The 22,608-nt window shown below is 39.3% G+C and overlaps 4 protein-coding genes across 7 annotated transcripts; 3 read left to right on the top strand and 1 right to left on the bottom strand.

Moving 5' to 3' along the window:
* The first annotated feature begins 1,742 nt into the window (after window positions 1–1,742).
* LOC113712195 (B3 domain-containing transcription repressor VAL1) lies at window positions 1,743–10,019 on the top strand. Of its 4 annotated transcripts, none has more exons than XM_027235529.2 (14): window positions 1,743–2,137; window positions 2,229–2,443; window positions 3,390–3,471; window positions 3,557–3,673; window positions 4,405–5,006; window positions 5,158–5,254; window positions 5,372–5,546; window positions 6,040–6,116; window positions 6,205–6,285; window positions 6,391–6,630; window positions 6,815–6,867; window positions 7,541–7,654; window positions 7,947–8,011; window positions 9,079–10,019. In XM_027235529.2, the coding sequence occupies exons 2-14, from the start codon at window positions 2,331–2,333 to the stop codon at window positions 9,789–9,791; spliced, it is 2,529 nt and encodes an 842-aa protein (XP_027091330.1). In that variant the 5' UTR covers window positions 1,743–2,137; window positions 2,229–2,330; the 3' UTR covers window positions 9,792–10,019. The 4 variants fall into 4 exon arrangements, with proteins under 4 accessions (XP_027091330.1, XP_027091324.1, XP_027091316.1 ...); XM_027235523.2 differs by having other exon boundaries at window positions 1,744–2,137; window positions 6,199–6,285; window positions 6,818–6,867; XM_027235515.2 differs by having other exon boundaries at window positions 1,744–2,137; window positions 6,199–6,285.
* Window positions 10,020–12,359: 2,340 nt separating this feature from the next.
* Window positions 12,360–15,107, top strand: LOC140012916 (uncharacterized). Its single transcript, XM_072061470.1, has 3 exons — window positions 12,360–13,089; window positions 13,727–13,830; window positions 14,669–15,107. Exons 1-3 carry the CDS (start codon window positions 12,430–12,432, stop codon window positions 14,973–14,975), a joined length of 1,071 nt encoding a protein of 356 aa, XP_071917571.1. The 5' UTR covers window positions 12,360–12,429; the 3' UTR covers window positions 14,976–15,107.
* A 1,224-nt stretch (window positions 15,108–16,331) lies between these two features.
* On the bottom strand, window positions 16,332–17,990 carry LOC113712188 (RING-H2 finger protein ATL74-like). Its single transcript, XM_027235503.2, has one exon. It carries the CDS (start codon window positions 17,188–17,190, stop codon window positions 16,678–16,680), a length of 513 nt encoding a protein of 170 aa, XP_027091304.1. The 5' UTR covers window positions 17,191–17,990; the 3' UTR covers window positions 16,332–16,677.
* A 1,689-nt stretch (window positions 17,991–19,679) lies between these two features.
* Window positions 19,680–22,044, top strand: LOC113695990 (uncharacterized). The gene is made up of 4 exons (XM_027215267.2): window positions 19,680–20,216; window positions 20,731–20,863; window positions 21,032–21,116; window positions 21,391–22,044. Exons 1-4 carry the CDS (start codon window positions 19,693–19,695, stop codon window positions 21,591–21,593), a joined length of 945 nt encoding a protein of 314 aa, XP_027071068.2. The 5' UTR covers window positions 19,680–19,692; the 3' UTR covers window positions 21,594–22,044.
* The last annotated feature ends 564 nt before the right edge of the window (window positions 22,045–22,608 follow it).

Raw genomic sequence — 22,608 nt, 5'->3', positions numbered from 1 at the left:
AGCTTGATTTCAGACAGCATACACTTACATTATAATTTCACCAGAAAGCAAGGGAAAAAAGGCCCAGAAAATTATATAATACTTTTTTGATCGTTTATTTTCGAGTCAATAAGGTTGACTTAACAAATAGCAATACGAACTAATGATGCCCGGATTTTGAATTTATTAAAACGGGTTATAAGTCCATGTTGACGTTGTTCCTCTTCTGCTTTTTTCGACGTTTAAAAGCATATTCTATGACCTAATTTTTATGTAATAATAAGAAATTATACAATTCTGATATTAGCGTACGTATACGGTTGTTGGTAAGCAAGTATGAACATGCAGATGAGGTCTTTTTTGTTTTGTTTTTGGTAGGGAGGAAATGCATGATATGATGTCACGTTTGGTGCAATAATTTTCATAAAGATAAAGTACGTGGCATATGTAGGATTGCTAGCTATTACACTATCTTTTCTATTTAATGCATTGACTTGGTAGCTGGTTAGGATCCTCCCTGGACAGGACTTGGAGAAAATATTTTCCATTAATTTTTTGGGAGTCAGTTAAAGGCACAATAAATTTGACAACTTTGCGGTAAGGAGCATATATGGCACTGTGTGTGTCTATATATATATATCACCATTGATATACGACATACGCTGCCGCAAAGAGGGGGGAATTTTGATATCCTTTATGCTATACTCTAAGACGTAAAAAATTTGTACGCATGCATGTTGTTTAAGAAAAATGTAACGTACGATAAGCTAAAGAATATTAACTGTTCTGAGAAGAGCAAATAGAGAGAGAGATAAAACCCAGTAATTTAACCAATGCCACCAAAAAAAAAAAAAAAAAATCTCATGGCTCACGTCTCATTTACGCGTGTAACTTATTAATTTATCTAAAACGTAGACGTATGTGGATATTATCCACATATAAAAATTTCTACTATACTATATTTTGACATGAAGTGCCAGATTGTAAAAAAAACGAAGAGGAAGCAGAAGGAAAAAAGAGAGTTTTGGCGAGAAAAGGGAAGAGAAAAATCTGGATAAGTAGCACCATATGTAATAGTAACAGCAGGGGATATCCTAAAAGCTTTGACTTGTGTAAGTGTACAGTTAGCAAACAAGTGAAGAAGACAGCAGTTGTGAACTGTGAAATGAAATCTAGGAAGTCGAGTAGTATCTAACACTAACCGCTTCCTTCCACTACAATTTGGTACTAGTAGTAGTAGTATTTGTAGTACGTACGTGTGGTACTTGGGGTTGGGTGGCGCTAATTTGACATCTCCTCTCACATGACCCACTTTTAACTTTAAATTCCTCAAACTCCAAATTCCCCTCATCCTCGTGGGATTCTTCTAGTAGCTAAATAAAACCTTCGCCAAAAACTACTGCAGCTGCTGCTGCTGCTTTAGCTTTACTGTACTGGTAGTTTTCTCATTTCATCGTTTCCAGCCTCCGCTAACTTAAAAAAAGTCAGATAGTTTTACTGTCCTAATAAACAACTAAACCCGCAAGCCAGAAGCAAGATAGAAAAAAGATTAAATAAAAAAAAGGGAAGATACCCATGACTAAAGACACTAGTCCCAAAGTCCAAACTTTAGTTGGGGCCAAAATTTAAGAAAAAATGGTTGGGGGCTGTGAGGTGCTATTTGGCTAAGGTGTTAGATACATACAAGAAAGAGACTAGAGATAGAGAGAGAGAGAGAGGAGGTCGCGGTGGCTTCAAGTGTCGTGCATGCATTTTGTGCATCTGTTTTCCTTTGCATTTGCATGCATACACGCTTTCTCTCTCTTCTCTCTACCCCGCCCACCCCCTTCTCTGTCCCTCTCTCTCTCTCTCTCTCTCTCTCTCTCTATATATATATGATCTCTGCTGCTATGCCAACATACATAATATTATTGTTGATTTCGTAGAATTCCCCCTTAGCTACCTCATCCAAACAATCCATCTCCACCGCTGCATCCGCCGTTACCCATCTCATTCCACCTCTTTCATCCCACCCATGTTTGACTCGCAACCCAGTTTCCTTCTTCTCTTATTTTAGATTTAGTTCATGATTTTTTGGGTCGAATTACTTGGGGTTGTTTTTCAGCTGCTCAATTTCGAGTGTCACATGTGGACGTGGCATTTTATTTATTTAAACTAGGTGAGGTGTATTGGTTTTGGTTGTTTTGGTCGTTGATTTCTTTTGCGTGTGTTTGATCTGGGTCAAAATGTTTTCCTCGTGTGTTTATTAGGTTGTGTTGGACTGTCTGAATTCTGTTTTTGACGAGGATTTTGGTTCCTCGTACATGGGATGTAGGATTTTTGATTCGTAGCATTTGGGCGGAGAGAAAAAGATGGGGTCCAAGATTTGCATGAACGAGGCGTGCCGTTTAACGACGTCGCCTGAGTGGAAGCAAGGTTGGGGATTGAAATCGGGTGGATTCGCCACGCTCTGCTCCAGCTGCGGGTAAAAAAAAAAAAAAAAATCTTTTCTTGATTCCCAATTCTATCCCTTTTCTTGGTAAATTCTTGATTTCAATTTTCGCCTGTATCTCTCAAAATTTTTTTGATTTGATTTTGTTCTCTTAGGGGCAGTTTGGGGATGCTGATTATGGGATCCCTAAAATAACTCCCCGCCGCTTAATTCTCTGTTTTGATGGCATTTTAGATATGTTTTCCCCTATATCTTCGATTTCCTATTATTCGCCAATTTTTCCGCATTCCAATTTTTTCCGGGATACACATCCGAAATTCTCATTAATTACTTCTTTCTTATTTTCTTTTTAAATTTTATTTTTCAAAATGTTGTCAATGTGGCTTGGGAGATGTATTATGCAAAAATTACAACTGCCATTTGTATTAAGAGTGTTGGTGAGATTGGCATTCATGCAGCCGTGCTCATGTCAAAAAACGATTTTTCCGTACAGGGGTTAATAATTGGCATAGATTTCTTGCATGCATACACGTAAAAGTTGGGCGTCCAATAAGCCTTTTTTTCTCCAATTAAATCACCCGTGTTTTTTGTTCTGAGGGCCGAATTACACTAGCTGGTACTAGGTTTTTTCAGTTGGCATAGGTCAAAGAATACAAGTCCGAATGAGATTAATGCGATGACTATCCATTATCTTGGTTATTAATTCGGCATTAATTTTGTCTTTCATGAAATAAAAAGTATACAATCTTACGCAGAAGAAATGAGGGCAAAAGGGATTGCTTCTTGGCTCTGTGGTGTCTTTGCTAAAACTCGTATACTTCCAATCTTAAGTAAAAATTAGAATTTTCAGTTTCTTTGGTATTTTGTCCACGACTTGTTTGATCCATCTAGAATGTTATGTGTTGTCTTAAATTATTGATTGAGGACTAACAACGACGTTGTTGTTGTTGTGGTGGCTTGCCTGACACACGCTCTGCAGAACTGCTTATGAAAATCTAGTTTTCTGTGAGAAATTCCACCTGGATGAGGATGGTTGGAGGGAATGCAAAATATGCAGAAAGGTGATACAACTGTCTATTGCCCTTATTTCGTCTTCTTCTTCGTTTTTTCTTGAGTACTGTTAGCTAAGAAGACAGTAATGTGCAGCGAATCCATTGTGGGTGTGTCGCTTCAAAAATGTTGCATGAGTTCTTGGATTTCGGAGGTGTGGGTTGTATAACGTGTGTCAAGCAAATGGATACTCCTTCATTGAGAACGGTTAAGGTAATTCATCATCTGATGAATCTGCTGAAAACAACCTGGGTAGAGTAATTGCTTCTGTTGTACTTCGAGTTATTCTAAAATGCCTTCATGATAAAGGCAAGCTTAATACATGCCATCTTCAAGTTTTCACTCTTTCACTCACTTGCAAAACCTGATGACAATTGGATAGTTATCATCCTTCCAATGATTTGCAATGTATTTAGCATTTCTACGTAGTAACCATGACAAGATGCAAAAAACGTCTTTTAATTCATCCTTATCTAGTTGTGGTCACTAAAACATAGGAGACTAAAACAGTTGTACTAAGTTATCAGAAGTATCAGTCAGTTAAGCTTCTCCATGCATCAACATGCATGATTTTGTTTGAACATGCATTTTTCGAACAAGCTTCTCCATTTTGACTTACAAAAATGGCATTTTTTGAACCATCATGATAGGTGAGTTGCGATTTTTATTTTATTTGAACATGCATGATTATATGTGAGGACAAGGTAGACCCAATGTTTTTAATCTCTTAAAAAAGAATGCTGATCTTTCTCTCCCTCAGGTGGATTTGTCTCATTTTAGTTTTGTTCTTTTGCATAAATTTTTCTGATGCTTGGTTACTCTCTGTGAGCTTTTATTGTCTATACATTTAAAGTCTTTCTATGAGAAAGTTTAGTGAGAAAGCAGGCGAAAGTTTTTCTTATATATGTTTTGACTTGTGGATGCTTCTACTGTTTGTTTTATAGATCCTCGGAGATGAAATTCCCAATGGTACAATAGGTCATAGAAGTTTCGACAGTCTGCTCCAACTCTGCAATAATGTGGAAGTAAATGGTTCCAAAAAAATGTTTAAGCCTCATAGAGTTGGAACTAATGCATCTCTTGGGCAGAAGAAAGGTGAAGGAACCGCGCTTCCTTTTGAGCAAGTCAACACAAGCTCCCCCAATTTCACCCCCCAATCTGTTGGATCATCCATGTTTGTCAAACCAGAGATCAGTAGACAAAATCAAGGGTTTAAAGACATGGCTGAATCTCTAGCTCAGCCATCTGTAAATTTCTCATTGAGCAACGCTCTAAGTGCTTCAGGCTCAGCCCTGCCCATTTCTGAAGGGATTGTTGAAGGAAGCGAACAGAACAGAGTTTCTACCGCCCAGCAAGGACAAAGGGCACGCCAGATTCTGCCCAAACCCCCCAAACCTGGCTCCAGTGTAGGCTCTGAGAACACTAAAGGAATGGGTTCTCAAACACGCATTGCCAGGCCTCCTGCTGAAGGGCGAGGTCGCAGTCAGTTGCTTCCTCGCTATTGGCCCAGGATCACAGACCAAGAATTGCAGCAGATATCTGGGGAGTATCCTTTTTCTTTTAATTTAATGCACTGTTTTTCCTCTCTGAAATCGATTAGCACCTCTATGAAGTGAAAGTAAAAATGATGATAGCTTCCTTATTATCTTGCTATTATGCATGCGACATGTAGTTTTACTTTAACTCTTCTGTTGAAGTTTGAAATCCACTGTTGTACCGTTGTTTGAGAAAGTTCTCAGTGCTAGTGATGCTGGCCGGATTGGTCGTCTGGTTCTTCCCAAGGCATGTGCTGAGGTGAGCTGTTGATTCAGTTGAGACCTTTAAGCATAGAGTGTTTTACCTTATGACTTCCATTTATCCAATTTTCTTCTCTGGCCCTTTAGTCATGAAGCTATTGCATATTGAAATCAGGCATACTTCCCTCCTATTAATCAATCAGAAGGTCTGCCGATAAGGATACAGGATGTGAAGGGTAAAGAGTGGACATTCCAGTTCAGATTTTGGCCCAATAATAACAGCAGAATGTATGTCTTGGAGGGGGTTACTCCTTGCATACAGAACATGCAACTGCAAGCTGGCGATACTGGTATTCACAAGACTAGTATATGCTTCAGATTTGGAATTTTATATATTTTCTTTTTCATTTATTTGAGGGCTTACTATTTATTAAATCTAAATTTGGGTTACTATTTATTAAATCTAAATTTGGGTCCTCTTGTCCTTTGAAGCTAGTTTAATATCTCAATGCATGTGGGCAACCACTTTTTGCCAAACCAATTTCTAGAATCTTGTACGAGTCCACTATTTGAGTTCTTATCTCTGGGCTGGAAATGGTCTCTGGAATTTTTAGTCTTTCAAGACTTAAAACATTGATAATATGGTAATGAATCAACTTAGTATTACTATTTGACCATTTTCCCAGTCAAAGGGTGTGTATTCATGTCATTGTCAGCCAATATGCATTTGATGACAAGGAATGAAATAAATGCTCAATTAATTATTATGTCAACTGCCAACTATGTACTAACTTTGTTAGTTCATGTAAGGTCATGACTATTCCCTTTTGGTTTTACTCATAGTGACATTTAGCCGTATAGACCCTGGTGGACAACTTGTCATGGGTTTCCGGAAGTCAACAACCAATGTTGAGACGCAGGTCAAGTTTTATAGGCTCTTCTCTGTTTGAAACCTCTTTTAAATTTTGCTTTCAGTTTTACAAGTAACATGTACTTCTGTAGACACAGGATCCACAGCCATCTGGCCTTCCTAATGGTGGTTCTCCTGGTGAAACTTCGTATTTAGGTGCTAGTGATAACATGCTTGCTGTAAGTCCTTACCCTTTTCTTGTTTGCATTAGTTCAGAATGCTGCTTGCTCACTTTCTTGTGATTTCTGACCATATCAGTTATTTTATTAACATGGCTATTTTAGATTTCTGAAAATGGCAACAATGGAGGTCAGATACATGAAGATTCCTCACAACGGAATATCTTGATCCCAGAAAAAAAGAAGGCACGAAATATTGGGTTAAAGAACAAGAGGCTTCTCATGCACAGTGATGATGCCATGGAACTTAGAGTTACGTGGGAAGAAGCGCAAGAGCTTCTACGCCCACCTACAAACAGCCCAACAATTATCAAGATTGAGGACTGTGAATTTGAGGAATATGATGTGAGTATTCTTCATTCATGTACTTATTTATTTAGGCCAGATGATTTAAGTTCACTTTTAAAATTCTCTATTCTGTAATATTATTCATTGTGCTTCTCTTTCTTAACTGCCTTGGACGTATCAAGGCATTTAAACTTCAATCCTCCTGCATTTCATCAACATACTTCCAATGTTTTCACTTTAGCAGGAACCACCGATATTTGGGAAGAGGACTATATTTACTGTTCAACCATCTGGGTAAGGATATCTTTTTATCTGTACAAAATGTTTTGGTATACAGCTATATTTTGCACTATAGTGTTGCTTTTTGGGTTATGACATGCACTGCTTAATGGTTTTACAAATTTTAGATGTATTTCTCTTGATAGAAACTCTTAGCCAAGAAAGCTTCTCTGATTCTAGAAGTCTGATAGAAATTATGATCTAGATGTATTCAAGACTTGTTGGATGCCTTCTCTACCTAGCTATATATTTGGAATCGCTTACAATTTATTGGATTGAGTTCCTAATTATTACTCTTCTCTCTTCCATGCAACCTTCTGAAAAGGTGGTATTTTTAATCTTTGCTAGGGTAAGGCAATTTGTTAAGCACATATCGGCTCCATCATTCTTGTATACTTTTAAGTTCTTGGCCAATAAACAAGGAATTTGGACAGCAAAAATGTCTTTTCAAGATGTCAAAAAGCATGTTGACCACATTAAATTAGTTACTTTGATTTCTAAAAGTTAAAGCCTCTACTGAAGCTGATAATTCAACGAGTTTTTTTCAGTTTTTCCTCTGATCACAGCACTGAGACTGTTTTCACTAAGCATCACAGAATCCAATATCGTTCTGATTTTCTGTATGGCGTTATTATTTTATTTATATTGCAATGCATCTATTCCTGAAATGCGGAAAATGATTATTCAGGCAGCAGGAACAGTGGGCTCAATGTGACAATTGCTCGAAATGGCGCAGGCTGCCCATGCATGTTCTTGTTCCTGCAAGATGGACATGTCCAGACAATGCTTGGGTCTCAAACAGGTTAGTTTGTGCTTTGTTTTTTGATAAAAACACTTCTCCGCGATAAATATTTTGCTAAAGTGTTCATTCTTCCACACAAAGCAAAATATCTGCAACTGTTGCTGCTAAGGTTCATCTATTTACTTTTTAGTCGGTAAGTAGAGATTTACTACCCAATCACCTCACACATACCCACTTCCACAGCCCCAATAATGCTACTATTCGGGGGAGTTTAGGCATTAAGTTCCTTTGTTTCTATTTGAAGGGAATGATAAAAGTTCTAACCTTCATGTCTTTGAATTTCTCCCTGAAGCTCATGTTCTGCTCCTGATGATATCAATCCAAGGGAACTGGAAGCTCTCAATATAGCCAGCAAGGGTATGAATCCATTACAAATTTTGCCTTTTTTTTTTTTAATGAGTTGTGAAAATCAATCATAATGTAATATACTTCTAGGTTTATGAAAACTTTTATGAGATTTGTATGCTAGTGAGATACTCTTTTGGTATACCAAATTGAGTTTTTACTTACAATATTCAATATCCTCTCATGGCTGTAGTATAAAACAATTGAACTTATTACTAGAAACACAATATGAATGTATGCATTCTATAAACTTCTTTCTCTGTTACCTTCTGCCTCTTAAGTTCTTGTGCAACTATTTTATTTTTCCCCTCAAACTCCTACCTCTCCTTCTCCTCGTCATCTTTTGCTCTCAATAATTCTCTCTCTACAACCACCACCACCACCACTAACATACCGCCGCAGAGATGGTAATCTACTACATTTATTTGGTTCCTAGTAGTATTCCTTATATTAATGTATGCCAGCAGTCCAAAATGTGTATAAGTTGCATACTTTTTTGGATATATCTGGTTCAATTAGAGTAGGAATTTCAATTTTCTTCTGCATAGTACGTGTCTTGGTTTGATAAAACGGATTGAATATCTAGATAGGAATTCCATCTTAGATGGTGCTTTGAATGATCTCAAGAGTTTGACACATGAGTGGTGGGTTTATATATACTCTTCTTACATTTTGAGTCATACTAAACAGTAGATCCGTGCACATTTTTCACCCTGATTTTCTGCTCCATCTGCTGCTTCACATCGGGTACTTGTGCTCATAGAAATCGGGGAATGTTCTGGAGTAGAAACAAGGTGGCACTTAAATACTTCATCAACCTTCCTCTATATTCTGATATTCGTCCATAGAAAAAGAACATATTATCATTTGACCAGGATTTACAGAAATTTCCATGTCCATTAACAGTGTGAATGAAAGAATTGAAAATTTCCCTTCTGTTGTAGTCGCTTTGCTCTTATTCTGCGTTTTTCTTTGGATGATAGAATTTGTTTCTGAATAATGATATCAAATGCTAAATGTCTATCCCCATAAATGAGAGTTAACTTCTGGGAATTTTTCTGTCTTTCATTTGCTGACAGATTTTAAGAGGAGAAGAATAGTAGAAACCAAGGTAGCTGAAGACTATGAGCCTTCTGGCTTAGATGCATTGGCTACTGCTGCTGTTTTAGGGGACAACATGGGGGATTTGACTGAGATGTCAGTTGGAGCCACTACCAAACATCCTCGCCATCGTCCTGGATGCAGTTGCATTGTCTGCATTCAGCCCCCAAGTGGAAAGGGCAAACACCCAACTTCGTGCAAGTGTAATGTTTGCCTGACTGTGAAAAGGCGCTTCAAAACACTCATGATGCGAAAGAAAAAGCGCCAGTCAGACCGAGAAGCTGAACTTCTCCAGGGAAAGGATGAAGAAACTCCTCCTCTAGATATGTCAGAAATGGAAGGGGCAGCTGAGCACGCATTGCTGCTGACAAATCATTCAGATGCTGAAAGAAGCCAGAATGGGAGCTTGATGGAGGCAGGAGAGAGCAATAAGGGACAATTAGACCTAAACTGCCACCCCAGTAGGGAAGAAGACATGCTAGCCGAGGCAGCAGCTGGAATCAACTTGGCCACCCTCATAGACGCAGCGAGCATTCCCTTGGACGTGTATATGAGGCAGGATGGGGTTGCAAGCGTGAGCCATCACTTGCTACCATCGCATGCTCCCGGTGACGGTGAAGGGTCCTTACCTGAAGAAGGGTGCAGCGCATCAGCCAATATGGGGCCCGAGAAAAAGGGCAAAGAGGAGTAGTTTCTGATAGAAAAAGGGTAAAAGATGAGTAATTGCTGAGCTATATATCTTCTTCTTCTTCTTCTTTTTTTTTTTGAAAGATCTGAGCTATATATCTTGATATTTATAAGTTTTGGATTTTGGTTGTAATGATATAGCAGTAGCCAGTAGCACATCTCATAACCCTTTCGTTAGGTTTTATATACACAGCATTACCGTCAAAGAATACAGTAGTGAGTTTTTTGGACCTTCCCGTTTCTTCCCTCTCTATCGCATCTGTCACTTGATTTTGCCTAACCCCAGCAATGTGCGTGCGGGTTTCTTTTTTTTGTTTTGTTTTGGTTCGGGCGGCATATGTGCAAGTTGGTCGATTGTAATTGGCATGCATGCTCTGGCTATGCTATGGTGGCACGCGCTAGTTTTTTTTTTTTTTTTTTTTTTTTGTCAAAAGTGGTACGCGCTAGTTGATAAATGAGAAAAAGGAAAATTTTGAAGAGCAATCAAGACATTTCTGGACATTTTGATAATTAAAATTTGAACCTATAAATTTAAAGCGACTTTGGTCAGCATTTTATTGGGCCACAAGCAAAGGCTTTCTCAGGATTCAGAGTTAACCCTGCGCCGACACCTGGACATGAACCTTTTAATGTGTTGCGGGCTGAATTGAAAAGAGAAAAGCCCGTAAAATTCTATTTGTCTCGATGGACGCAGTCCGTCTGGTTGGAATTGTTAAGGCCCGTTTCGTCGAGCTCTTCTTTATTCAACTTCCAACGTCAAGATTTCGTCCACAATAAACAAAAGATCTTTTGTCCACCATAAACAAAGATGAATTTACCCTGGTAGCCGATTTTTTTTATTTTTTATTTTTTAATTTTACCCGGCCTTAAGAAGTTGGAGGCCTTTATACTTGAAGGAGAAAAGGGCCTCCAAGGCGGCGGAAAGGGAAATGCAAATATATTTGACCTTTTAATTTCTTTGTTTTTTTGTTTTTAATAAAAAAATGTTCACGTGAGTCGAACGATTTGCTTGCGATTGCTAATCTGCTGACAAACAACGAATGAGGATTAGCTGGGTAGAAGTTTCGTTTCCCTGGGGAAGAAACAAAAGGAATGCTACCCGAAGTCAGACGCCAATTGACAATAAAACAGAATCTGAGGTCCAAAACTCTTGTTAATTGTGACTCTGGGGAAGGAAGGTTCTTAAACTGGCTCAAAAAAAAAGAAGGCAGACGCGCAAAGATATTCATTCATTTTGTACTAATAAGATACATTGCACAAGTTAATCTTGGTAGAGGATTCGCCAAAAGGCTGAATGGAAAGAATGTGGCAGTATCCGACCAATAGACTCAGGAGAAGTGAAATGTTGAATTGACGTCCGAGGATTGCAAGCATGAGCTCATATGCTTAAAACTACATCGTTGATCACTATACCTTAGGTTGACAAGGACGATGATGAACGCGTTGTTTATGCCATTTCCATAAACCACCCATACCTTCTCATCTCCCAATCAAAGACAGCAAGAATTTGTCGCCCTCTCACAGTCATAGTCCGGCCAGCCCTTTGTCTTTTCCGACCAGGCCTCATTTATTAATTATATTAGTGTTTTCCTTCAGTGTCACATCATCAAAGTAATTATTATTGTCCGGCGGAAACTATGAATATATAGTTGTGATATTTATACTACTTTATTTGCTTTCTCATGTTCTTTTTTTTTTGACAGTCATACCAATCTTAACATGATTTCATTATTTCTATCATTGTTGAGTTGAGAAGTTCAACTCTGCGCACGCTCGGCTAACACACAGCTTTTCTAGTTTTCTCTGTTAATACCTTAAAATAATCGAAAAAAAAAAAAAAAAAAAAACTGTCAGAGTCGGCCTAGATTGAAAATATTCATCATCATCATCATCCTGTAAGGATCCTAAGGGACGGCCAAATGTTATCCCGAACCATTAACTCGCTAAATTACTATCCATTAGTATTATTATGTAGTAATTAAGTACTAGATAGCTATGAAACTTAAGCAGATTTACTACTTAGCCAGTCAAGTCGCTCCCAGCTGATTCCCAACCGTCTATCGTCTACCGACAGAAGGATGCATTGGGATGGAGGAAAGAGGGTTGCGAAACATTTTTATGGTTGCTTATAGCAACAATCGATGGTAAGGTTAAGCTATCCTTATACAGTACTAGCTAGTGTAAAATGATAACAATGCACATACTAGCTAGTCTCAAAAATCCCCTTAATTTACTCTGGAATTCAACGTTTCTTTTATGATGCTTTATCATTGTTAAACAATCTAATTAATCTCACATCAGTTAAGCCAAAACCTAAAATTCATGAATGATGTATCTGTAGGAGGGGATAGGTTGCATTTGCATGAATGATGAGGCAATTAGTCCAACTTAAAAGAACAGCACATGACTGATAGAAGGGAAAAAAAATGCATATATATATATCTTTCCTGTACTCTCAAAAATCTCTTCGTCATCCCTTGTCCGGTAGTGCAATTCTCGACCGGCCAGGTATCCTGGCTTTTTCCTGCCGCCTGCACTTGCATTATACATATAAGTACCGTTTCCCCTGCATTGGAAAAATCCCTACACCTAAAACGCATACCTCCTAACCCTACACTCTTTTCCTCTCCAAAAAGAAAACAATGGGAGACTTGACAAAGCTCGCAAAAGCAAAAAGAGAGCTGGAGGAGTTATATTCAGGGATCCCTGATGATTCAGTTAACCTCACCTTTCAAGACCTAGCTGAAGTGAGGCAACAAAATGGTCTCCCTTCAATAGACAAGAATAACGCACCACCCACTTTGGATTCCATCATTGAAGCCAGCCCAAGAAAAGAAGAAGTAGCCCCTCTCAAAAAAATACCGAGTTTGGATTTTAGCCGAGGCCTAGAGGCTTCCGCCAGCTGCGATCATCAAATTCATTATCAATCCCACCACCTTCCCCATATCCATCATCTTTCGAAGAGTCGAGACACATACAATTCACCAATGACTACTAATCATTTGCACCAATCTGGGGTTGGTGATCATCAGGGTGCAAATGGTCATCGAAGCCACCATTATGTTCATGGACAGACTACACCTCCTCCTCATCATTATCATCATGCCCGCCCTTATAGTCATAGTACACACGGGATGCACAACAACATGGGGTATGGTGACATGAGCCAGATGAGTGGCATCAGCATGGCTTCAATGAGTGGATACCCGGAGATAGGAGGAAGGCGGAGACCTGGAATCCCTCACTCCAATATCTGCACCGTTTGCACTACCTACATCTATGTTTTCCGTCATCGTTGCCTGGTAAATCAACCATCTTTTACTCTAGCCTCCTTTTTTTTTTTTTTTTTTGTCCCTCTGACATATTGCTTTTTTGCTCTATCACTGTTATACTATTATTTCAGAGCATTAGGCACAATTATCAATTTGTTTTGAACATAAATATCATCAATTTGTCATGCACAGATTTACACATTCTGACAACGTTCGTCAAAACATAGAATACATGTATTGTACATTATCGGCTGCTCTAAATTTGAATAAGCATGTAAATACTTGGCCAGATAGATCGGTCGCCTTTAGGTTATGTTTATTAACTTTGTCGCCTAGGAATGTTATTAATTCCTTGATGTAATTTCTTTATCCAAACTTGGTGAATATTTGCTTTGGTCCATCGAAATTGAGTCAAAGTGACAAAGATAAAAGCTTAGGTTTGAAGTGAGAGAAATAATAGATGAATGAACATGATTTTTTGATCACATGGCATATTCATAAGGTTCAAGTTTCCTGATATCTTTGTTTTAATGGAGGAATTAAAGCTAATCAGCCTGCACATGCATTACGTCGCGTTATTTCAATCTTTGGTCTTTTTAGATGCTTCTGTTTCTACTCCCAATATTTTCGTGGACATGCATGAGTTATTGTAAAATTCTCCACTCAGGTATGCGGGAGAGTCTATTGCCGGCAGTGCGTGGTTATTGGCATGGGAGAAATGACAGAAGGCCGAAAGTGCATCGAGTGCTTGGGACGAAGATTCGGTCACCGGTACACACTTCAAAATTTTCTACTTATATGGATCGATGGGTCGACTATAACTGACATCGAATACTGACCAACCAGGTCTTTTTGAGAAAATAACAAGAAAGAAAAGATGGTAGCACAGTGTAGACCTAAACCTTAGGTTAAAGGGTAGTAATTTCCTGACAGTACAGACCTAAACTACTATAATTCAAATCGAATTTGTAGGTATCACTCTCTCAACAGCAACTCTTACTCACGAGCTATAACGTCGGTACTATACATAGAATTTGCTTGAGATGACCCCTGCAGAATCAATGGGACTCAGAAAATGCTGCACTAAAGTGAGGCGGCAGTGTATGATCAAATTATCCCTAACTGCATGCCTCAAGCTCCATACTTTTGACTCAGTCGTGATAGTGGAAACAAAACATAAAATAAAAAATCTAAGATATTTTTATGCATGATGATTAGGAATGTGGACTAAGTCGCAGTTAATTCATATGAATATAATAAGATTAATGGATGAGGTTTGTTGGAAGCTTCAACAGAACACGAAGTTACATAAAATAATGTAGCATGTACTAGTTAAACGACAGATAATGTTTTGCTTTTTTCCTTGATAATTTGTAGAAGGAACCGTTTGATTTGCTTTATAATAAACAGTATGAAGGCAATGCTCAATTGTCCCTACTTATTAATTTATCCTTTGCCGCCTGATACAGTAATTAATCAGCCGGTCGACAAAAAAAGAGCCCCAAATGCCCTGAGAACGTCAAAACTAGCTCAAGATTACAAAATTTTTCAGTACTCAGAGAAGAGCAGAATAATATTTCGTCTTTGTTTATCAATTATATCGACACAGGTACATTGAGAGAGCAGGACAAATGGGATGTTGCATGGGATATCCAAGCCTGGTTAAACAACAAGAGCTAAAGTGGGCGGAGAAAGGGCCGAGGGGAAGCGGAGAGAATCGATATAGTCGGAGTGGGATGGTGTCTACACCAAGAAGTCCAGCTCCAAGAACTCCCAATCGAGGCCGTAATAACCATCATGCCGGCAGCAATAATAATAATCCCGCCTCTTTCGTCGGCAATGCCCAGTCTTCATTTGTGATGGGCTCCCCTTATTCGCCTTATTATTCACCTACTAACCACCCATTGCCTTTCTAGACGCCACCATATCAATTAGTATCAAGGCAAAACTCAACAAGTTTTAGCCTGCATCCGCCGTTGTTGTTTGCTTTGCTTTGTCCATGTGCCAACTCAATTAACTACCACTTATATTATTGTTTTGTTCTTTGATTTTCATTTTGCCAAATACGTCATCACTTTCTTTTGTATTTAAGAGCGCAACAACTTCTCATTTCTAGATCCTTTTCCTAGGGAAAGGAAAAGACACACATAGATAAACAAACATTTAGATATGATACGAGTAACGTGAAACTTTATCGTACTAAAGAGTTAAGTGCTTGTTTATTACGAACAAATGAATTGACAGCGCTATGCACTAGAAAAATTGATGCATGAATAACTATGATCCACTCGTATCAGTAGTGAGAGTTAAATTGAACATTAGTTAAAAAGCCCTCATTGATCTGGCTATTAATCTGGCGGTAATAGAGTTTACTACTGTCCCTCATGGTCCCACGTACGCCCACACATGCAATAACTAAAGTACTCACCAGTACGTAGAACAAATTAAAGAACAGTGGCACCTCTTATGTCTTTATAGTACTCCCAGCAGTTCAACAAACATGGATGACGTATCAATTTGCTCCAAGTGACTTCAAATTTCCAATCACCAGAATGTGGTGCGATTCATAGTACTAATGGATATTGCATGGTAAGATGTTTTATTTCATTTACCTCTCTTTCTCTCTCTGCCTGTTTAATTGGAGCAGTTGTGGTCCTAACAACTCTCGTCTTAATCATCAATCATTTCAAACCAGAAATCGAAGAAGAATCGAAGAAAATCCAAAAAAAAAAAACACTTAAATATCTTCCCAGCTCCCCACCCCAGCCCCCCGGCGGCAAAAGTCTATGACTCACCTAACTGGAATATTTATGTGAAGCCTGTGAAAGAGCAGTTAAATTAGTTCACCGCCACTTGAAGCCAACCGGACAACTAACTAAAGGAAGCCCTCATGTTTTTCAGTCAATTCTAGTACTAGTACCATATTTTCCAGTCTTTTGTAGCAGTAGTAGTTTGTTTGACGTGCTTTTTTTTTTTTCCAGCCAATTCCCTGCCCAATAACTCATATCTGCAGGCTGCCATTTGGTCTTTTGATATCCGACCTTCACTGTTCATTCATTCATTTGGTCCCCTACTCCCCTCAGATTGAGAGACTCTTCCAAGATTCTTCTCGTATTTTTGCCATCTTGGTGATGCACCGCATACATAATTGCAGGTACCTCACCTCTTACGTGGGAATGGTATTTCTCTGAGTTTTTTTCGGAGGGAAGTGTGGCATTTGCGGACTAGACAAATTGAGCAGTCTATAATTGCAAGAACGTAGCAACAAAAGCTAGCAACACCAGATAACTAACTGCTCCAGTTAGTCTCTTCATCTATTCTTTTTTTTTTTAAGGTATTGTTGGTGTAAATTTCTGCGCATGCATACATACATGTTGTGAACTTAATACATAGCCGCTCGAAACTAAAGAGTAAACTGACATATTCTTGGATTCTCAAAACAACGAGATTACCTCCCGCTGCTACTCATGACAAAGACCAATTAACCTGCTATAGTAACGAGTATAACAACAGTTACGGATTACCCTCCTCATCTATTGCCAGATAACAACAATTACTCTACAGCAAAATCTACAAACCACAAAACTTCATCAGCAGTCATTAATTACCTTGCATTAATCAAGTATTCGCCGGAGTAGGATGTCCAAACAACAGCTGCCGACAAGTTGGACAGGATGAATGCGACAGTAGCCACGTATCCACGCACTTGACATGGAAACCATGATTGCATCTGGGCAAAATCCGTACTTTCTCTCCTTCACTAAATTCTCCCAGGCATATGGGACAATCCGTGGCTGCGATATTGATTCCCGACTTGTAAACAGCCACCGGGATTTTACGTAACGCGTCCTTGGTTAGACCCGATGAGGCCAAACGTGAGGCTACACCCTCGGGAGTTTCCAAGGCAAATCTCCGGCTGCACCTTAATGCACAGCGCACAATTGAATTTAGGCCAAGCGCACATATTAATGCACATAGCAAAGCTGCCAATATTATCACCATGTTGCTGTCGAAATTCGCGTCGTTACTAGTCGGGTTGCTTCTTGTCTCGTTGATTAAAGCCATTGTTGCGACATCGGATCCGTTGAGGAGGTGCCGAGGCAGGTGATATCGATTCTGTTGATTTCCCATTAATTGGCGTAACTAATAAATATGGGTCGTTGCTAGTTCAATGCTGGCAAAAATGCCTGATATAGCTAGTGACTAGATGAATTGAATCCGAAAGGGTGAATTTTTTTTTGTTTTTTTGAAATGCAAGAAAACCGTGAAGCTGGCTGGGTGAAGGTATTTTACATACAAAAGTCGGAATGTGTAGATACGACGGATGAGGGGGAAATTAGATGACGAAGAAGATGTGGTGGGGAGCTGATAGGAAGCAAAGTAGCGAGTAGCCAGCTGGGGTTCAAGTGACCGGGATGCATGATTAGACGCATTGCCAAGGAAGAGACGGCGTGCTTAGGCGAAAACGAGGAAGTGTTGGAAGGATTCCAACAAGATAGAAGCTTTGGAAAAGCATCCAGTTGATCAAATGGATAAGGAAGCAGAGGAAAGGAGAGAATCAATTAAAAGGGTTCTTGCTGCTGTGATTGAAAATCGGGACCAGGGGACTCGATCAATATTGGTCCAGCATAGCTATGGTCGAATTGAATTTTGGGACTAGGAATTAGATACCCGGTAGGGAGAGAAAGGAACTACTGCTTCTTCACCTTAAACTCAACAACAACTCGAGGAGTTTATACTAAAACTACTACCTTGTAGCACTGCAAATTTGCACAGAAGTATTTGAGAAATCATCCACTGAAGAACATTATTAATTGTGACAACAGATCAACTACATCTTACTTCCTGTATTAACATACATCATGACGCAATTTGATGGAATTGGTGGGTGTTGTTTTCCTAATAATCCTTGGACAGCCTATAGAATTGTCAATATCAGTCATGCACGGTTTTGCGGCATGAGAAGCGGGGAAATATCTTAGTTTCTCCAATGGTGTCATTGGCTAAGAATGCAAGCAACACGACAAAGTAGATATTTTCTGGCAAGACAGGTAATAGTGAAGTTTTTCTTTCTTTATTTAATTTAAAGTTGATGTGATTTTAGTCTGCCAACTAATTTGTCATATCTTGAAGATAATTACTTAAAATAAAAACAGTTGAGGTTGGCGATTCACCATTTCATCCACCAACATCAAATGGTCCAAATCTTGACTTGCTAGTGCGGCTTTGCATCATTCCCTTGTCCTTCAAAAATTCTTTTTCTTTCTCCAAATGCTGACTGTTAGATAACCATGGACTTGATTTTTATTTTCTTTTTTTTAAATAAAAAAAAATTGGGTTGTGGGTTAGTTGACCTCAGAGTACAATCTCTCTCTCTCTCTCTCTCTTCTAATCTTGATAAAAGCTATTTCAATTTTGCTATAAAAAAAAACGTTATCAAATAACTAAGGTTGAAGTCTGAATAATTAGAGATTTTAGGTTCCAATCCCCCTCCTTCCTTCCCACTTCTTGAATCCCATCCGTCTTACTACTAAACGAAAATAAATGAATAAAAAAGTTATTGAATAAGCATAATGGATTTTTTTTTTTTTTTTTTTTGGTTCAAGAGGACGGGGATTGCATAATAGAGGACTTGAACGATAAAGAAATTTGATATTCACTTAACTAGCAGTCTCTCTCCTCAATCCTCATTGAGTGAGCCTTGAGAACAAATCTTCAATCGATGCTTATGTGACCCAAAACAAAAGGGCTCTCCGCAGACATGCATGATGCAGTTGAATTCGATCGTAACTGATCCCAAATTAATGAGGGTTCCAAGGATCTAAATTCGGCAAGTGGGCCTGATGGGCTTCTTCTTGCCCGAAAAACAAGCGGATTATTCAAACAAGGAGACATCTGAGTTCAGCATCCAATTTCCACTTGTTCTGAAAATTATTTGCGTGCTTCCTATATCATAGCAAAAAATGCCTGCCTTGTGTTCTTTGTAATTCCACTCACTTCTCATGGATGGTTAAATTGAAAAACGGGTACATGATTTGCCCTGATTGATTGAGTTGATAATAAAGTTAGTGGATAAGTTCATGGCGTGGCAGATAACGAGGAAAATAGAGAAATTCTTGACGCCAGATGGGAAGAAGATAAAAGCTTGAAGAAGAATATGCCCCTTGATCGAAGGAAAACCTCCACCTGAACAGGAATATAGGGTGGTGAGCTATATTTTAGCAGCCATGAATTTAGAAACCATACTGCACCACGACAAGTGGCCATCTTTAAGTCGTCACATTTAATTTCAGGCCAAGAAATGCAAATTTAATCTTTTTCTTCTTCCTCGCTATATAAAGGCCCAGGAAGCACTAATTTTACCGGGACTAGACCCCATATTTAATTTATTGTTCAAAACTAAATCCCATATTTAATTTGTTGTTTAATCTATTGTTGAATCTTCCAAAACTAAACCCCATATTTAATTTATTGTTCAAAACTAAATCCCATATTTAATTTGTTGTTTAATCTATTGTTGAATCTTCCAAAACTAAACCCCATATTTAATTTATTGTTGAATCTTCCAAAACTACTCCATCAGAATATTCTTTTTTTTTTTCAGAATTTTCAATTTTTGTTTAAATATCTTTGATGAATTCAACTAATCCAGACGAGCCAAACCCCGCAACTAATACTCCGCCATTTCTTCTGTTCTTGGAAACACCCGACGCCGACATGATCAGCTCTCCTTTCAAAGGTTCCCTGGACTGTGCATGGACGCCGGAGTTAACTGTAAAAGCATTCGACAATGACGATGATAATGTCATTGTTGATTTCGACATTGACTTTGACGATGATCTTTTCTCAATTTACATGGACGTTAAAAAGCTGGAAGAGAAGGAGAACAACGTCAACGTCGGCCTTGACAATGACGTTCTCCAGAACGGAGGCGGTTTTGTTGCCGGGAGCTGTGGCGGCGGCCGTTGTCGTGGGAGGCGGAAGAGGAAGGATAAGAGCAAGACTGCTATCATCACGACTCAGCCGAGGAAACAACGGCAAAGGCGTGGGCTGAAGGGTTGTTTGGTGGATGAGAAAAGGTTTGTGGAGGCGAGAAAAGCAATGGCGCCGGAAGAGTTGGCGGAGCTTTGGGCAATCGATCCTAAGCGGGCCAAGAGGTTCAAATCCTTTTATTTTAACGTTGTTGCATGGTTCAGCCGTACAACGTCACACATTTTCCATACAACGTCAGTGTTTTTTGAAAAAAAAAAATGTTAACTAATTAATGATCACCAAAGTCAGTTCAATCTAAAATCCAAATTGAAGACAAGGATTCAATGCTCTTGCTCTTATTTTCTCCTCTGCCTAGGGTCTTCTTAGTGAAATTTAGCAGTACTTTCTATGATTGATGACTGGGTATAGGAACATGGAGTATTTTGGAGGGTTTATCTAGCAGGGAATGAAGCCTTTTTGTTGCGTGTCAATTGATCGTAAGTCAGAAATTTGCTATTCCTTTTACAGGGTAATGGGAGGTGAATTAGGTTCCAATCAGCAACCTGTGAACATGATAAAAAGATAAAATTACCAAGCTCGCCTTTTGTCTTGACTATACCATCATAAGTTTTGATCTATGCCCACAAATAGAGCAAGTGACCTGAGCTGTTATTAATAAAACGTAGTGGTTGACTCCAGGATTGTGGCAAATCGACATTCGGCAGCCCGGTCGAAAGAGAGGAAGGCTCAATACATAGTAAATCTCGAGGAAAAGCTGAAGACGCTTAATTCGCAGGTGGCTTTGCTCAATAATCGACTCACCACAACCCAGGTATGTGCTTTGTTTCGATTCACCTCATATGTTTTTGCAGAGCATGTCACGCAATCAACCTAAACGACGCTCACTTTCTCCACATGCTGAAATGTAATGTACTAATTAAGTGGCATCTCCTTTTGTTTTGTGCAACCATTTGACTTGTGAAAATCTCAACTCTCTCAGAGGGAGACAACGGAGCTTGTAGCTGAAAAGTCAGAATTAAGATGTCAGCTGCAGACCCTGGAGAGTCAAACCGAGCAAATCGATGGTATGCACCTCTGCCTATTTAACTACTGCCCTCGGTGTCTTTTCTTCTTTTTCTGTCTCCCATCAGAAAATGATCATGGTTTAATTTCGTGCTCAAGAACCTCCGCGAGTATTTCTCCAATTTCATGCCCAGCAATTTGGATTATATCTAGTTTTTGTGTTTATGCTTCACTGGGACGATGACTAGTCAAGTGATTTTCGGTTTGAGGGCTTCTCTTTGCTACAGTAATGCGTGATATCGATCCTAAAGACACTTCTGTATTTGTTGTTTCCAGCTCAAAATGCAGCACTCAAGCTGGAAATCCAATGGCTGAAATCCGTCACAGGGGAATTGGACGACTCCTGCCACGTCTGCCAATCCGAGTCTCTGCAGTTTCCTACTTCAATGTCAACCCACCAAAAGCCGCTGCTTCACAATTGCCAGCCCAGCACGTTAGCTCCCTATTTGCACGTGGCAAGTCCACAGCCTCTCTTCTAGCATTTACAGAGAGATGCCCCCCTGGTGAACTACAGCAACTGTACAAATCTCTCATCCACACAATCACCTTTTGAGCCATGCAAGAAGTGCTCGCCCGTTAGTGTTAGATTTGATGATGCTGACATTATCAGCAAAAGGTCAAGCCCTGCTCATCCTTTGAGCACAGTGATAGCTAGCTTTGTGGGCTTTAAGGTCGTTGCCCGTTCTGTGTTCAGGACGGTAGTGGAGCTTCTTTTTCTTTTTTCTTTTTTGGCCATAGCAACGCTAGGAGATCCATGCTTAGTGGAATAATAGGACGACGATTAGGCTACCTGAGAGGTTGAAACCTCGCAACGAGTGGCTCTGTAACTGGTCTTGTTTAAACTTTAAACAAGGGCTGCTAAACAGTTTCAGATAACTCTCTCACCGTTGACATGCAAACTTAATTCACTCTTCATGTATTTGCGTAAGACGACTATTTTTTTTTTTTAACGATTTCCCATCCACGGCCTCCAGTAATCACTTGATTTCCGAAAGGAATCAATCTTGAGCCAAAAGCCAGTATCGGCTTGTCAGAACAGAGAGTACGGAAGATCACCCACATTTTTAAAGGCCTAACACCTTTTTACTGCAATAGTACTTTTTTTTTTTTTTTTTTTGTCGACGGAGTGGGGTGTCCGGGTCAAGTCCGTAAAGGCGGCCCGACTAATCCCCACTCCGGTCCGGTCTAGCGCCCCAACCAGACCTAGCACGTTAGATGCACGGCGAACTGATGTTGCTGCGGAGGTTCGACCTCAGGACCTAACGGTCCCGAGGAAGAGGCGCCAACCACCAGCCCATTCACGTGGGGGCACTGCAATAGTACTTAAAATAGGCTTTCTTCATCTCTCCTTTGATAGCAATTTTTTCATCAGAACAATAGTAATTAAAATGAGTAGGCTTTTGTAGGAGAAGACGATAAAGGAAAAATTACAGGGCCTAATTTCTCAACATCTATCCAATAAGAAGGGGATGAGAGAGGTAGGTGTGTGAAGCC

Source organism: Coffea arabica, chromosome 1e, assembly GCF_036785885.1.
Source record: "Coffea arabica cultivar ET-39 chromosome 1e, Coffea Arabica ET-39 HiFi, whole genome shotgun sequence".
Lineage (NCBI taxonomy): Eukaryota > Viridiplantae > Streptophyta > Magnoliopsida > Gentianales > Rubiaceae > Coffea > Coffea arabica.
Note: the sequence above shows the minus strand (reverse complement) of the source record. Positions and strands in the feature narration are given on the sequence as shown.

What these genes read in the sequence shown, in the direction of transcription:
- LOC113712195 (XM_027235515.2), top strand. Translation starts at nt 2,331, where the DNA reads ATGGGGTCCAAGATTTGCATGAACGAGGCGTGCCGTTTAACGACGTCG. An exon ending in TTGCAGCAGATATCTGGGGA is followed by an intron (nt 5,007 to 5,157) that starts GTATCCTTTTTC and finishes CTTCTGTTGAAG; the next exon opens with TTTGAAATCCACTGTTGTAC. An exon ending in TCTCAATATAGCCAGCAAGG is followed by an intron (nt 8,012 to 9,078) that starts GTATGAATCCAT and finishes ATTTGCTGACAG; the next exon opens with ATTTTAAGAGGAGAAGAATA.
- LOC140012916 (XM_072061470.1), top strand. Translation starts at nt 12,430, where the DNA reads ATGGGAGACTTGACAAAGCTCGCAAAAGCAAAAAGAGAGCTGGAGGAG. An exon ending in TTTTCCGTCATCGTTGCCTG is followed by an intron (nt 13,090 to 13,726) that starts GTAAATCAACCA and finishes TTCTCCACTCAG; the next exon opens with GTATGCGGGAGAGTCTATTG. An exon ending in GGACGAAGATTCGGTCACCG is followed by an intron (nt 13,831 to 14,668) that starts GTACACACTTCA and finishes ATATCGACACAG; the next exon opens with GTACATTGAGAGAGCAGGAC.
- LOC113712188 (XM_027235503.2), bottom strand. Translation starts at nt 17,190, where the DNA reads ATGGGAAATCAACAGAATCGATATCACCTGCCTCGGCACCTCCTCAAC.
- LOC113695990 (XM_027215267.2), top strand. Translation starts at nt 19,693, where the DNA reads ATGAATTCAACTAATCCAGACGAGCCAAACCCCGCAACTAATACTCCG. An exon ending in ATCGACTCACCACAACCCAG is followed by an intron (nt 20,864 to 21,031) that starts GTATGTGCTTTG and finishes CAACTCTCTCAG; the next exon opens with AGGGAGACAACGGAGCTTGT. An exon ending in TCAAACCGAGCAAATCGATG is followed by an intron (nt 21,117 to 21,390) that starts GTATGCACCTCT and finishes TGTTGTTTCCAG; the next exon opens with CTCAAAATGCAGCACTCAAG.